The following is a 16,554-nucleotide window of genomic DNA, read 5'->3' on the forward strand; positions in this document are numbered from 1 at the left end:
AAAACCGAACCACACCCAGCGTCGGTTGACGGATGTGGAACATTATTCACGCGATAAGAACGGTTCATTGAAAATTCCAAATATTCCTTCCTCCTTCTTCTTGGGTCATAATAATTTGTCTCAAAAGCCGGGATCCAGCAAAATTAACCGAACGAACCGCAGAATTTGGAAATTCTGAAAACGTGCGGATAATTACGTTCTCCGACCAAGCCATGCCGGATGTGTGTGTGTGTGTGTCACAGACGAGACGAGAAGGAGGCAGACACAATCTGTGAAAACTCGATCGTTCATCAGGTTTGCATGTGTACCAACAAAAACACAGCGACGACGTGCCCGCAAACGAACTCCAGGTCTCGCGGGGTCTGAGATGGCACTGACTTCATGACCCATTTCCCACCGGTCCGGGTTATACACACACACATAATGCGTGTATGTTGCTGCGGGTCGCCCCGTTTTCGTGCTCTGCGCGATGTGTTGCTCAGAATGACAAACTGTCTCAGGGCGGGCAGTCAGATCAGTTCTGCGACCAACAGCTACAACGATTCACTCTGGCTTTGGCCGATATGACGAAGGAATCTCGATGGACGAACAAGTCGGAAAGAATTGTAATTTCGAAGGTATTTCTAGTGTGTTTCGCTCGCTTTTGCCGTTGTGCGATGCGTGGCGTGATGCTCGCTTCCCATTCGAGAACGTTTAGCGTTCCCAATCAAAGAATGATGGGAAAAGAAGGAAATTTTTGGGAAGATTTCTTGCTTGTTAAACAAAATTTAGCAAAGAAATGATTTATAGGCCGGCATGCGATCCAGTGTGGTTCCAATTTTGAATTGCACATGAGCAACAAGAGTCAGTGGTCTTACAGCGCTATTTTTTATTATTTTCTTTATGGTAATGGCGTTAATATAATAATAAAAAGTTTAGAATTCAAAACGACAAAAAGGAACTCAAAAAAATCCGCAAGTGCAATAAACTACTGGAAGAACCGTAGAGAAAATAAAAAAAATCAAACAAATGACCATAACCTAACCAACAAAACAGTATTTATTTAAAAAAACATTGAAAAAAGGAAATTATTGAATCGTTATCAAAATAATGAAGTAAATATTCAAAGACGAAATAAATCAAAGATTTAACAAGTATAATTAAATAAATAAAAACAATACAAAATAACTTGGAAAGGAAAGAAGGCAAAATAAATAAAAAATTAACAACAAATATAATAAATCAAAAAAGAAATAATAAAAAATTACTTAAAACTACAAATTTTTATGAAACTTAGAGATAACAACACATGAAAATGAACATAAAAACAAATAAGAAAATATTAAGAAAATGACAAAATAGTGGAAAAACAAACCCAAAAAGAAATTTAAACGTAAAATACAACTAAAGGCAAAAACGTTTAAATAATTAAAATTAATCAAAGCAAAACGAATGAAAACAGAACAATAAAATGGAAAAAGCTTTCAATGTAAAAAATAACAAAAAATAAATGAAAATAAGACAAAATTCGAAACATTTCAAAACGAGCAATTGAATAAAAGAAAGGAAATAAACTGCAAAAGAAACTAAATAAAAAATAAAAAAAAAGTGTAAAGTAACCGTGCAAACTAATAGAGTGATTCCAATATGTAGAAGATGAAATTTAAATTAAAAGTTTCATCGTCAGCAAAAGAAACATCAGAAAGCTTTAATTAAATCGACTCACACTCGAGCGTACGACACTAGCCGTGCACTTGTTGTTGCGAACTTAATTTAAGTTTTTTATCACACACGTACGAGACGGCACAGCGACAGGACCCGGTTCCCCATTCCTGGCGCAAAATCATCACCCAAATAGCAAAATTGAGAAGCAAGCAGCAAAAAAAGGAAACCCAGAAAAGCATGGTGGTATAAAATTCACAAGTCATTTTCTATTAATCAAGCACGTTTTCGCTTTTCGGGAAGGTATTTCGGTTCCGCAATATTTGGCAGCTTGGCCTGTTTTTTGTGCCGTCGAGATATTGTAGACTTCCACATCCCGTAGAAGAAATGATGTTTTAAATAGTTATAATCCGGGTTCTTTTTTCTATTGCACGCCAGTTTTATCATAACCGGATGGCTAAATCGATTAAAAAGGCGATGAAAAACAACTTCCCCGACAAAACAAACATTAATTCATTTCGGGTTTGATTGTGCCGAAAGCATGGTTTGATAGGGCCTGTGTCCCCAAGCGACATCTGTCGAAATTGTCGATTCCTATTGACACACCCCGCAATCTCAGGTCTGTATCGGGAAAAAAAGAATGCTCGGCAGGAATTTTGCCCGTAAATGGCTCTCTGTCGACTGGCGCTGTTAGTATGCTGGTGGTGGCATGATTATTAATCCTATTAATCAAACCGGGCCCTGCTGATTTCTCCAGCCCCCGGACGATACTGTTGGACGTGTGTTTTGTTTTGCTGTTGCTCTGTTAGGCCGTTTGCCACATGCAAATTAGACCGCAACGAGATTGGCAAAGAAAGCATCGGCAAAAAGAGAGAAATAGAGACACCGATTTCGTTTGATGCGGGCAGTGTGTTTATGGGGCTTTGGAGCTTTTGTTGGTCTGCAAGGTGAAACCGGGTGCTAATTGTAGATCGTACAGATGTATCGTAAATCTTTGAATCACCGTACAGCATCCATCGAAGATGGAATTCTAGATGTTGGGGGTTTTGGGTGAAAAAGCAAAAAAACAGGTCACGACATCGTCAGATTAAGCTGATTTATGTTGGAGGGAACATCTCTTAAAAATAGAGCGCAAATGTACTAATAGAATGCTTAGTAGTTTAGTACTCAGCGCTTGCCAACAGATGGCGCCAGCTTGGAGATATTGGAGCTTGTTGATCAAATTCTTGGTGGAGTGTGTTAGACCGCGTGTAGAGAAGCCTGAAGTTCCTTTCTCGCTTCGAGCTACCTCAGGACAGACCTACCTGTCTGTCTGGTCGAAAAACGGGGAGGTTCTCTATAGTTGTAGGTTCGTCACAACACCCGGGCGATGTGATGTTTAACCTACATTTATCACGTGCGAGGTACGCAAAAAGAAACACAATCCAACGTGATAATCATGCCCACCCATCGGTAACCAACCAGCACACCAAGCGGCATCCATGTTAGTGTGTGATGGATTTCCTCTGTTCGATAACTAACACACAAAAGATCGTTTCTGAGCGATCGATCAAGAAAAAGAGAGAAACCCTCCTACCCAACCAGCAAAATGGAGCATTAGTAAAATGGGCGCGATAAGATCCAAATGCAGGCGGGTTCTGTGGGTGATAACTTCCATTCCCCAAAAAAATAATGCCCATTCAAAACAATGGCATGATTGATTGTGGTGGCGATTTTAAAACCCCAGGGAGAAACTCTGTTCCTCCTCCTCCTACCACTACTATTACTTCTGGAGATAGATCTGCACATTACGATAAAAGACCTCTTGGGAAGTGGCTTGCTTTGTTGAGTTCGAGAGCTCCAAAGAAGGTGTATCGACTCAAAAAAAAAAAAAAGAACGTCAGACATTCACAGGGATAAAAGCATAATATCCAGGCCTACAACAAAACCAAAACAGTGCCTCCAATTCAAAGCAGACGTGAGATGAATTCCCAAACCCGGCCTGGAGGTTGGAAGGCCTCGGTGGGGATACGCGTTTTATTGTCACATTATCGTTACGGCATTAAATTCGTGCGCGCCTTTCCATGTCGTTATGGGTTTTAGCTTTTTATTGTTGCGTTTCGCTGTTGCCGCCAAGCGACCTAAACTTGGGGCGAGGCTCAAGCTTCGGAGTCAAGCGGTCTCGGATGCCTTTCATTTTCCTTGCAGCGATACGTGAAAGTATATAAAATCTAAATCGTACGCTCCGGTATCGTGCAATTACACAAATTAAGCACCGATTAGAGCGCGTTTAGGGTGTTGGTTTTGTGGGATTAAGCTAATGGTTGGGCGTGGAGATTTATCGATCGGAATCCCCCGTCTAAATAACACATGATCCAGAGCAAAGATTAATAAAGATAAGGAGACCTGCTCATCTTTACCATCCTCATCCACATAATTCCACAAAGGTTTATGCATAATTGAAAATTAATTGCACGTTTTTTTCCACCCCCGATATTCATAAGGAGACGCACAAAAGGTTTCGCCCCAGATGGGACTTGGAGAGACAATTCCTTATGTCCACTTGGTAATCCGAATGAGATGCAGCATCATGTATCTCGAGCGAGCTTTAATTTGCCGTAATGAAGTTGCTCAATTAACAATTATAATTATGTTAATTTCGGGGGGAGCATTTTGCATCCTGGGAGTTGAAATACAGTGCGTTATTCCTCCCTCGAAAACTATCGTGTGGCTCTCTTCCTTCGGAGGGCTACCTTCGCGTGGCGATGAATATTTCTGTCCCATTTCGGCGTTTCGAGACCGCGGGTCAAATGATCGATTTAATCCTGCAAAACATTCGCTCCGCTTGGAGGTGTTGCATAAATCATGATTAAATAATTGACTCGGTACTGTATTGGGTATTGGGCGAATCGCTGACCACTTCACTGCCAATAGTGGAGTGTCCACATTCAAGTTGAACGGTGAAAAAAATGGCATTTTTTGTGCTTCAAAACCCCACAAAGCAGAAAAAGGCAATAATTTCCATCCCATCACACCGCTTTAACTACTTCCCATTTGTTTTCTCACTTTGAGATGGTGTTTGATATTTTCTCAACTTATAATTACACGATTTCGCGTGGAGAGAATAGCGAAAACCCCCCAGCCGGACGGACGGTGTCGTTAGTCCGAGCAGTCGAAGAATGGTGATGGTTATAATTATGAGCTGGAAGGCAAAAAAAAAAACTGAACAAAAAACTGCCGCATTGCACCGTCGTGTCTGTGAGGAAGAATTACTGCAAAGCGAGCCCGATTCGTTCTCCTCCCATCGTAATATCGAGCACTGCAGTGTGGCAAATTTCTAGGATAAAAGGGAAATTTTACGCTCTTGACTGGTCCTCTTGGGCCCGCTGGACGTTGGCAAGCTGTTATCTATTTACTAAGTGGTCTAGCGGAAGTCTGGATGCGTTTTTAGTGGCAGACGGCAATGGAAGATGATTTAAAGGGCATGAAAAATTGAAGCGTAAAGCTATTCGTTTAAAAAATGTTGGAAAGAACCTTTAATCCATGATGGCTTTAATTATAAAATATTGAGCAATATTTAAGCCATAAACAAATCCCACATTTACACCAAAAAACACCATCCGTCCGCTTCCTTTTAATCTCACATCAGGACAATTTTTCGCTTCAGAATAATTCAATTATGCTCACGGCAGTCCAGCATGCAGGCGGCTCAAATCGAAGTTGACATAAATCCACCACCGGCGCACAGACCACAGGCATCGAACACCGATCGGTGAAAATCAAGCAAGCGTGTAGTATAAAACTCGCCCCTGTTTGACTGTTTGCACTGGCTTCATTGTGGACCGGACCGACCCAACCAAAATCGACCGAATTGTCTCTGTTCATTTATTCATACTGTGAGTGTTGGTCAAACTCATTCGAACGTATGTATGGATTCTCCCTGCCTGCCATATAACCCCCATCAAACAAACTATGCGATCGTATCTGATCGAATTAGCGCGCTGCATCCACTGGAAACGGTGGTGGGAAAACAAGACCAATCGGATCGGGTCGTGTGGAAGAGATTTTCCACAGCACAGTTCCATATTTATCCGACCGAGTTGCAAACGCCAATTTGTCAATATGTTTGCCATTTTGGGACGTCAGCAGTCCAAACTCCGAGAAAAGCTGTCAACCAGCCAGTTCCACAATCGAAAGAACGGAGTAAACCACACACACAAACAGAGCGAGAGTGCAAAAAAAAAAAGGAAGTTGCACATGCATTCAACTTCCCCCCTTGTTGACATCCAGTGAGAAGTGCATTCATTTTTCAACAACTTGTTATCCCGTGACATGCTCTGCAAGCTTTTCCAAACCCCCCGCTGCAATGGTTTTTCCTATCACGATATAAAGTCATGATGCAAAATGATGCCAATGTTTGAACATCATCAGGCATATTTATAATCCATTCGCTACCACCGGGAGCATGGGCAGTTCAGTTGTTTGTTGGGGACAGTCTTGACAATTTCAACTGCTGGTGTGAGCATTGACGGGCATTGGGTTGGCCAAAAAGTTCGGTGTGATTTGAGGAAGTGGTCCAGGATAATTATATTTTGCACAGGCCTCCATATTCTTGTGGCTCCCGGTGGTAGATGCGACAGCGTTGTCGGTCTTCACACGGCAGAACCGCGTGGCTCGAATCCCATCTTCGAAGCCGTTTCTCCTTAGTGAGAACTAACTATCCAACTAATGCGGTGCGAATAAGTCTAGTAAGCCAGATATGGCTGGCATGTCCTTTAAGGGGGCCTTTAAAGAAATAGATTCTTGTGGCTCACAGTCAACGATACAACTTATGTCCCACCAAAGAGAATTTTTATTTGAAATTATGATATTTTTCGATTTTAAAGCATTTTGAACATGTTTAAATATAGAATTTTAAAATAAATTTTGATATGGAAAAGATCCTGATCTTGATTCGGCAGGACCAGAGAGCAAAACTCAACTGTATCGTTCCTCCGTAGCGTTTCATTAAGTCCAGTAAGCCAGCGTTACCTTGCAGTTCGTTAAACCAAGAAGAAGAAAGTATGAATCCTAATCAAACCTTTATTTTTATTCTATTCACAGTAAATCATCCTAAAAGTGCTTCGACTGAGATTGAATTACGATTATTTTGTCTATATTTCTTCTAGGCTTGCCATTCTCAAGCCAATTAAATATCATAAATATTCCACCCAGCCAAGGACTTCTGTTGTCACTATATTGATTGCAAATACTCACTCAATTATTTTATTTTCATATTTAAATGTAAACATAAATACACTTTCAATAGGGAAACACCAATTAATACGTAAGAGCATCTCTTGCAGCTCATAATATATTATTTGAATAATGTCCCACCAAACAACGAAACCTATTATTTTAAATTTTAAGCCTTTTCTTCAACTTATTTTTTTTAAATTACTAATAAAATAGGAATCCCCAACAAGCTGTCCTACTGAATGCTATTTGAATAATTTCAAACTTCAACACCCACCCAATAGCTTGTCTGGTGGAAAGTGCCAAGTGAAAGGGAACCAAGCTAACAAACTAAATAGGCAGAAATAACAGACATTCGATCGAACATCATCAAAAACTCTAACAACGTCGTCCCTATCGAATTCGGTCCCCATGTTCAACAAGAGATATTCGGCGATCCTCTTGTCGTTTGCCATCATCGTCGTTGTCGTCGTTGGCAACGATCCAGTTTCGTACCGTTTCAAAATCCGGCTTTAATGGTCGTCGTGGTCGTCGTCGATGGAAAGACAAATCAAATTATAGTCTCCTGCTTGCCGAAGAGTCGTCGTGCACAGAGCGGCCAGTTGGAAAATATTTTAGTAATACTCCCCCACAACCAAAAAACATGTTGCGACTCCACAGAGCAGAAAGAAATGAAAAAACCTGGGGCGGAAATGAGAAAGGAAAGCTTGTCGGCGACTCGACGGATTAAGTTTGCAGATTGCTCGGAAATTCTTCCTCTCCATTGCTAGTCGACCCGCCTTGTCGACCTTGTGTCCACCCGAATGTCTGTGGAGTGGACGGTTTGCGTTCAGGTTGCTGGCTGTCGGAGAAAATTTATAAACTCTTCCGATGAAACATTCCAGCATTTGGTTTAGTGGTTGACACGGGATCTCACGGGCCGTCTAGAGTTTAGGGATGTGGGGAGTGATGCTCTCTCTCTCTCTCTCCCGTTCGTCCTCCTGTTGCCCCGTCACCGCGTGTATGTATCGAATCGCGGACATATTTATTAAGAGAGAAATGTGTTTATGTTTCTGAGCTGTTTCCTTGGGGGGAGGGAGGACTCTTGGCCGTAGGACCGTGCCGACTTTTCCAAAACCAACCAACGCCGTTGCGCCGAGTGCTGATTTATTCTGATGTTTATTTTGTTCCCGGTGATCGGTGCAAAACACATTCCCTCCCGAACGGAAAGCGGGCATGGCGGCCATTTTTTCCGATCTGCTTCCTTCTGACGGGCTTGACCCTGGACGTCCCGGTGTGCGTGGTGTGGTTTGTTTTCCCGTCCAACACTCCGACAACACATCCCAAAATATTCGTGTACAACTCGTGACCTACCACGACTACCAGGGTCGAAGAGGGAGCCGGCCGTGGAACCGTGAAACCTGCTGGCGATCTTAACCTTTCGCAACATTTCGTCCGGGCCCGAATAGCAGTGGCTCGGAGGCATGAGGGTGAAGTGAGAAATACTTTATGTTTCGCCTGCCGATGTTGGCTGATTTATTTTCCAAGCCTCTTGTGGAGGACCCACTTGCTGCTCCAGACTTGGACAGCGGGTGCGGGTGAATGTGTCATTGAACTAACGAGAAGTTCGCTTCACCGATCACACCCGGGGCACCCAGAGTGTGGTTTGAATGCTGCCAATATGTTCAAGGCTACTTCCAGCGGTTTGGACGACGGCACACGATCGGTTCGCTTCGATCCAGGCGACGCCCGTGATACGATCGATACGTGGCGACCGGGCTCCTCTCCATGTGGTTTCGTAATTTTCACTTTCTCACGCAATTTCTCACCCGTCGGAACGCCGTGCGCAAGAAACGAGATTTATCGCATAATTTGATTTAAATTACACTGCCCAATGACTCGCTGCCGGAGCCCTTTTGCATAGCCCCATGGACTAGCGGCTGAACACGATGTGCAACTCTGGTCGATAGAGAGGTATAATGTGGCTGACTCTCGCCAATTACGCTGGGAAGCCCGCAAGCCGTTTTTGATTAGCATCCCTCAGCGCACTCGGGTTGGCAACTCCCGACAACGCTTACCTTTTTACCGGTGCAAATTGATCCCACGAGCAGTGCGGACTGGAGTCGGTTGGGAAAACGGAAGCACATACAGCTGCCCAGCAAATCTGGTGGGGCCCCGGTGGGCAATAAAACTTCAACTTCCACCTCTCTTCTGTCGGTCTCGTTCCCATTCCCCTGGTGGAGGTGGTGGTGGTGCAATTCAGCAGCAACTCAGCGCGATCACACGGGCGACAAAAACGCAACTCCGGCTTTAATTAAAAGGCAACACCGCGGCATGCAAAAAGCCGACAGCACGAGGCTCTCTCGGAGATAAAACTGAAGACGGGTGGGCGCTTACGCTTAATAGCTTCTTACCAACAGATGCAACAGTGCTATCGCGGGAGCTATTAACGAAAACCGATGGCTTCATCGGGCTGCATTTTGCACCTTCCCCGGAGCGCACTTCGAAACCTGGCAATATTTCATGTCACACTTCATGTCCCGGACATTGTTTGGTGCGGTTGGTAATGAAGTCTTTTGCTGGGGGGAGGAAAAACTTATCTCCAGGAAGGCGTCATCCGTAGTTCGCTACTAGATCCTGTTGGAGCCCGATAGTTGATTTATTCATTATTCATGTATGCCAACTCAACCATCAATCCCGAGTACGGGGAGTTCTCCGACCTAATGGAATGATTTATGTTATCGCCAATCAAATTGCCTAATTCCCTGTCAGGACTCCCGGTACTTCCCCCAGGGCGCTCTAAAAACACAACACATCACGAAAGGACACATCCACACAGCTCTACGAGAAAACGTGGTATCTTCCCGTAGTATCTACCTTTGCGCTCGAGTGCTTTCGTCTCGTTATTATTGGCCTCGTCGTTACTTGGACCGAGTGAAAGTGTCATCGATTGAATATTGATAAGTACTTCGATTTCCGTCCATAATTGATAACGGCTCCGGGGGAAGATTTCTTGTCCCATCTAGACATCCTTGAGCTGGGACCGCCAACTTGTGAGCTATTCATTGCCGGAATAGCCGAACCGGTCTAACAGCAAGGGGCAGGTGATGTCAGGAGTGATAAATTGGAGATTGATTTCCATTTCAACGAGCTGGTACCTTTCACTCCTTCTCAGCCTTGGGAGATATTGGCGCCCACACTCAAGTCCCCGGTAACGGGGTTTAATCCAAGTGGATGGATGTTCTGAGTGTGGTTCCGGGATACCAGACGCTGCTGGTCTTCACTGCCAAGTGCATTACACTTGGAGTGGGTGCGTGCTTGGTAATTAGAGTCCTTGAGCTTGCCTCTAGTCTCTCCCAAGATATTCTCCAAGGTTTCAGAGATACTCCCAATACGAGGATGAGTAATGATAACGTTGCTATTGATCTATATAATCCTACTCCTCTAAGAATCTGCTGACTTCGCCACAATTCTATCCCGAAAGAGAGTGTCTCCCAAGGATTAGCTCATGTAACATATTTTCCCAATTCGAAAAATGAGTATCCTGAATATCACACCCCATAAAACACGGCACCTATGCATCGATAAAAGCTTTCAAAATCAATAAACCCGATACAAGGAACCAACCTCGAAAGGATTGCTTGTCGTGCTTCTGATGCCATTAAACTAATAATTGCAAAAGTTTCTTAATGCTCGGTAATGATTTTCATGCTTCTTCTGGCACTAACAAGTATCGCATGTATCGTACCGAAATAGAATGGGGAGGGGTGTTGTCAAAGGCAAATGTTGTTTGCCCGAATAGCCAGCAGCGTTTGGAAAAACTTTTGCCATCGGGAACTGGGAAGAACTACACACTACACTTTTACTCATTAATTTTGCACACAAGCAACACTCTACGTAGTTGCGTCAAACGAATGGGAACGAAACGAATGCAACTGCAGTCCCCGTAACTTCCGGAGCTGGGCTTTGAATGTTCCGGGAAAATATCAAAGCCCTGAGCACACTCAGATCGATTTATAGCTATCCTTTGTGTTCACATCACTCTTCTCCGGGTTGTGGATGTCTTCGTCCTGGTGCACCAAAAGCTGTACTTTGAAGGTAGGCATTTTAAAATATTCAGCAAAAGTCTAAAAGCAATGTACGTACTGACGGAAGACAGGATACATGCTCCGGGAAAAGAATGTACAGTTTTAATTGGTTTTAAGTGTAACCAAACTCAGCCCTTCAGATGGTTTGAGCTGTAAAATGGGGCAGGATGATATACCCGCTCACATCCACCCAACAGGCAAGAAATTAGTGAGCAATGATTGTTTGTTGTGGTCAATCAAAGCGAAGATACTTCTCTAATGGACACACCCTAGACATACACACACACACACACACACACACACGCATAAACACATTTGATTGCTTTAATCCTTCCGTCCGTCCGTCACGCCCGGTTTGCATTTCACTAGAATTTCGCTTCGAGTGCATTCCAAGAGCCCTGACGTCAAACGGGAGGACCTCGTCGTCGTCGTCGTCTAGACGTTTCGTCTACTTCGAAGATCGTCATCCGTCCGGCCAACAAACAAAGCCATCTTCACCAAATCGGATACCGATACGCACACACGCAGGAAAGGCAAGCTTTTGTGAGGGCCCACATAAAAGCGGAAGTTTAGGCCGTAGTTGCCGACCGCTTCAAAGACTTCCTCCGGCTTCCTCTGGCGGAAGTAATTTAATCCCTCGCCAGCTGCACCTTCACTGCACCGGCTGGATGTTTGTGGTAAATATTGGTCGTGAAGATGGAATCGAATCCACTAACCCACTGGCACAATGCTATCCCCCTGGGTTGGAGAAAAGCTCACTCGTCAGTAAGACGCTCTTTGACAGAGAGAGTGGCAGAGAGTACCCCCAGGTTTTGTGGTGCGCCACCTTCGTATTGATTCGTATAATTAACATAATGAAATGAAATGTTAGTCGGTTTGATTGCTCTGTCATGCGTCGGTTGATGCATCGAACCATCGGCATTCGCCTTGAGGATGTGGGCGCAGGTGCATCTCGCACATCACAGGTTCATTCATCGTCGGTGCACAATCTCCCGCCCGGATGATGTTTAGGGGAATTTCCGGGCGTGTATTTGCTCAGGAATTCGATTCGGTTAGATTAGAGGTCGGTTTGCCGCTTACCGTAGAACCAGCATTTTGCTTCACCAAAGCGTGGCCTCAAGTAGGTATCGTTGCTGTCCGGCAGATTGTCCAGGATGGCTGCCACGCCCGCAATAACCAGCGGGACACCCCACGCGTACACCTCGTAGATCCGAAGCCGACAGATTTCCTGGCTTTTCTCCAGCGATGTTGGCCGTAGATCACTGTGGAAGAGAGTGAGAGAGATGGAACAGGGGAAAATATTATAAATACCGGACTGCCACACTGGTCGCACTGTTCGTCCGTCCAGCCAGATTTCTGCACCCAGCCCCAATGTCACGTGCTCGAGAGAAAATCGACGGGGAACAGATAAATAAAGAGACATGCATGCATGAATAAATAAATAGTTTTACCGAGTGCAGCATACAAACACACACAGAGTACGGCGTATCATCATCACCATCGTTTGACGGTAATGCTGCATCAGCATTTGGCACCGCACACCGCCGGCTCAACAGGACCGGCATTCCTGACGCTGCCAGACTGCGCCAATGTCTGCGTATGCGGAAAATGAAGCTCTTCCGGCAAAGGGATCAGAGTAAATGAAGTGCTAACAGCAGCGCTGCTGCCAAATGAATGAGTTGCCAGCTCTGCTGACGTCCTGGTGCGGCTGGAGGTGTGTGTGTGTGTGACAGGAAGGACTAAGGAAATGGCTGAGTGAGCTTTAAGTACCAGTTCTTCATTGTACAGATTGGTTTGCGATAGAGATACGGGAATCAGTTCTTGTTGTGTATGCATTTAAGATCTTGTATCCAAACTTTGTACGACAGATGTTTAGACTGATCCTTGAATGTCTTATAACGAGGAGACTCTGATGGCGTAGCTGCATGTTGGGAAATCCTTGATGAATACTTAAAAATATCGCGTTATGGCTAGAATTCTTTTTGGTGCTTCTCAGCTAATAGTCAGGATAGATACTGATGAGTCCTGAGATGCTACGGTCTGCTCCTTGAAGTCTGACTACTTCATGTAGAGATAATTTTTGACCCAAAATTTCTCTTCCCAATATCCAACATCTCTTTAAAGGCTAATTTGCGTAAAGAACCCTGTCCAACGCCGGATGCCCCAACGTTACAGATTTAATCAACCGGCCAAATGAGGAAACCACATTTGATAGCAAACATTGCAAAAGGGCTCCCCGACCTTAATCTAAATCGTAACGAATGCGCAGCAGTCTACAAACATACATACCGACAGCATGCCAAGTGAAGTAAATATTTAATCTTGCTTTTAGACCATTCCAACTGGAGCCACGCCGGTGTCCGGAGTACTTTAAGTACGGAGCAAAAACCCCGGAAGCAAAAACACGCTGATCATCTTGTTCGTTCGCCGCTCATCATCGTTCGATTTGCGTCGAGAGACTATGGAAATTCTTCCCCGGAAAAAAATAACAGAAAAGGTTTTTTGGTTTGTCCGTTGATTTTTGCTTTCATTTTGGCAAGGCCTGAGAACGTTAGCGAAGCGAGAGTGCCTTCTGCAAGGCAAGCACCATCAGCAACCGGAAGGAATCAAAGCTGGAGGAAAAGAAAACTCCGAACACTCCGATACGGTATCGTCGGTATGATTTATTCAAATGTTGTGCTCCACCAAATATCACACATCCTTTTTTCTTGCCGAGGACACCGAGACTTCACAGTGACATCCAAACGGGGAAGGCTTGTTCGGAGTGCTTCTGCTCCCTCAATTTCACCACTTGAGTTTGTGATAAGGGAGAGGCTGTTTTTGTTGCTCAAGATGTTACCTATTTCCATCCAACTTCTCACCCTCTGTGTCGGTTCCCTGGTGCTCTTATGGCATCTCAACCGAGTAAACCAGTAACGTTGTTATCTCGTGTTCGTATGCCTTTTCGAGTGCTTTTTTTCGGAGGACCTAGACGCCCTTGGGAGGTTATGAATTGCATTTCACTACGCTCCTCTGTTCGGGAAGCTTTGATTTCCGGTTCCGTTTTGGTGGGGGTTTTCCCTTGCAGTGCAGCGTTGAAAAGCTGCATCCATCCGAAGGAGCACTTTTCCAAACATCTAGCCAAAGTTCCGTGACCGTTCTAGGTCTCAGATGAGTTCCCTCCCCCGGAGCAGCCGAGTTGATATAGGGACAAAATTTATGAAAATTTATGATCGAACAGAGCGGGACGACATGGGTTTTCTTGGACCGAAAAATGTGAAAATATCCTTCCTCGTTCCGGGGTCCCAAGTTCAATATAGTCGGGTGAAGATTGTGTTTTATTAGAAATTCGGCACCATTTTGGATGTATGATTTATGGACAGCACGTGAGCTCCACTTTCGGGAGTGGTTGTCCGTTTGCTGAAGAGCTACTTTGCACCCTGTTCGAGCACGTGATAAAAGTCAAACACAACAGCAGCAGCAGCAGCACGACATACGTAATGAAGTTTCTTGCAAGATGTTTCCCTCGAATGTCGGGAAGAATAGCCGATGATGCGACACCGGCCAGAAAGGATGTCTTGCGGACTATTAATCATTCCCGGTGTGATGTTATCTTTGGGGCAACCACATGTGAAGGGAAGTGTCACTAGGGACGGTAGGACCGATTTGCATATCAATCGATAAATCGTACACTAATTGTGTGCTCACATACTCCCTACTGATTCCCGGAAGGAAATTGTACCGGAAATTGAATGCTTACCCACACAATGGAATAAAGCACACAGGAAATGAATTAGAAAATGAAAGCATTCTCCTCAGAAGACGCTCATTATGTGTCTAAACACACGCTCAAGGAACTGTTTCGCAGTAGGGAGAGAGTCTACACGTCCAAGGCCATTTGCTGATGTCGCCAACATGCTTCACTTCCAATCGATCGCGATCATTGCACCCCGATCTGAGGGCTTTGGCGTTCGGTGTCGATTTTCACACGCCAAACACGCTGGTCGTTGACAGTGCAAGGCCCATCGAAGAGTTATGCGGTGTGAAATTACAAAATTTTTATAGCACATTACGAAACATCGAACCGGGCCGTCGGGTCGGTGAGCCGATTGGATGACACTTTTCTTTCGCCGGAACCATTACTCCAACTCCGATGCTTGCTCGCTTTCGGGCTGGCGGCGATAAATTCTACGTTTGAAGAAAGGAACGAAAGGACAGGGAAAAGGGCAGTGGGCCTTACCTTGGCGCATCGCAAATCACGAGTGCTCGAGAGGTTGGTGGAATTCGATCGCCAACCAAGAGCAATCGAATCACGCGTCAACACGGTGTCGATAAGGTGCGATGAGACAAATGACGGTGACCGTACGGTAAAGGGTTTTAATGGGATGAACAACGTAAGTGCTAGGGATTGTGCAATAGGTGAGTTCCGATATAGTTATAGCAAACTAGGCGCTGAGTTCTGGTTCAGGTGGAGAAAAATAATGAGTTATTGACAGCTTCAATTATTTAAATATTTGTATAGATTTCACTCCTAAAACGTGAATAAAATACCAATCCTCGAATTTTAAGAATGGGTCTGTATGCTGGCAGCTTTTGCCGAGAAAAAATAAACTTGCTATCGATGCTGTCAGTTACTTACAGCAAAAACGTAAATCAAGAACTCAAGCTAGTATTATAAACGAAGGTCGAAACACTGTCAGTTTTCATCAGAAGTTTAAATGCTGTCAGTTTCTTAAAGCGCTCAAAATAATCGAACATTCAGTTCATCAATCTAAATAGCAGCCAAAATATTAGCCCAATTTCTTTAAGTGGTTGCATGCTGTCAGTGCTGTCAGTTACAAATTGTAGAGACAGCACAGTTTAATTCGTTTATTTTTATGTTTATGATAGTAGTTTGATTACTACGAACAAGATTTTAAGCGAGAACTAGACAATAATCTATTGATGTAGATACAGCTGGATATTCTAAATTAAAACTTGATTGTATTAAATGATAATATTGCCACTTCAACTGAAATTTATTGGTGATTAAGATTTTTGTTGATGAGACTTCCTGAGATCTTAAAGAGACCACCGAGAATAGTATCACACAGACCTCTACCATTACCCCCGGAAAGACTCTTATCTTAGCACCAAATTGCATAACTTCATCCATCCTTCATCCAGACGCCCCACCCAAAACCGAGTAACTGCATTTACGTTTTAATTGCCACAATCAAATCTACCTACCACCGTCCGGACAAAAGCCAACCGGCAATCAATCACAAGTTTGCCGTCACTTCGTCCCATTGTCCCGCAATTCGCAATGAAGATTGACTTTCAACACTTTCTGGTCTATGTTTAGCAGCCGTTGTGGGGATTGCGTTTGGTAAGTGTGTTGGGCATCCATCCCCCGCACGGCCATCGAGGCATTCCCGGAGGCTTACAGGAAGAAACCTTACTTTTCTGGTCCAATAAACTCGTAACTCATTCATCCAACCGTGGTGTCAGTTTTAACGAGACATTTCTTCAGAGCTCGGGCTCCGGCACAGTGTGCTAACAATTGGTAGAGGAACGGTGAACGGAAAACGGCGGGGTTATCTCAAATTACTTGTAACAACTTCCAGCAACCAACAAGTAGCGAGTCTCAATCCTGTCCCTGGTCGGTTGGTGA

General features: G+C 44.2%; 1 protein-coding gene across 2 annotated transcripts in view; it reads right to left on the bottom strand.

Annotated features, from left to right (window-relative positions):
• LOC118510757 (probable G-protein coupled receptor Mth-like 1) overlaps positions 1–16,554 on the bottom strand; it is a 162,657-nt gene that overhangs the window by 22,863 nt on the left and 123,240 nt on the right. For both annotated transcript variants that reach the window (XM_036053001.1, XM_036053002.1), the window contains exon 5: positions 12,003–12,184. In XM_036053001.1, coding sequence (XP_035908894.1) covers positions 12,003–12,184 — 182 coding nt within the window. The remainder of the gene's footprint in view (positions 1–12,002; positions 12,185–16,554) is intronic.

Source organism: Anopheles stephensi, chromosome 3, assembly GCF_013141755.1.
Source record: "Anopheles stephensi strain Indian chromosome 3, UCI_ANSTEP_V1.0, whole genome shotgun sequence".
Lineage (NCBI taxonomy): Eukaryota > Metazoa > Arthropoda > Insecta > Diptera > Culicidae > Anopheles > Anopheles stephensi.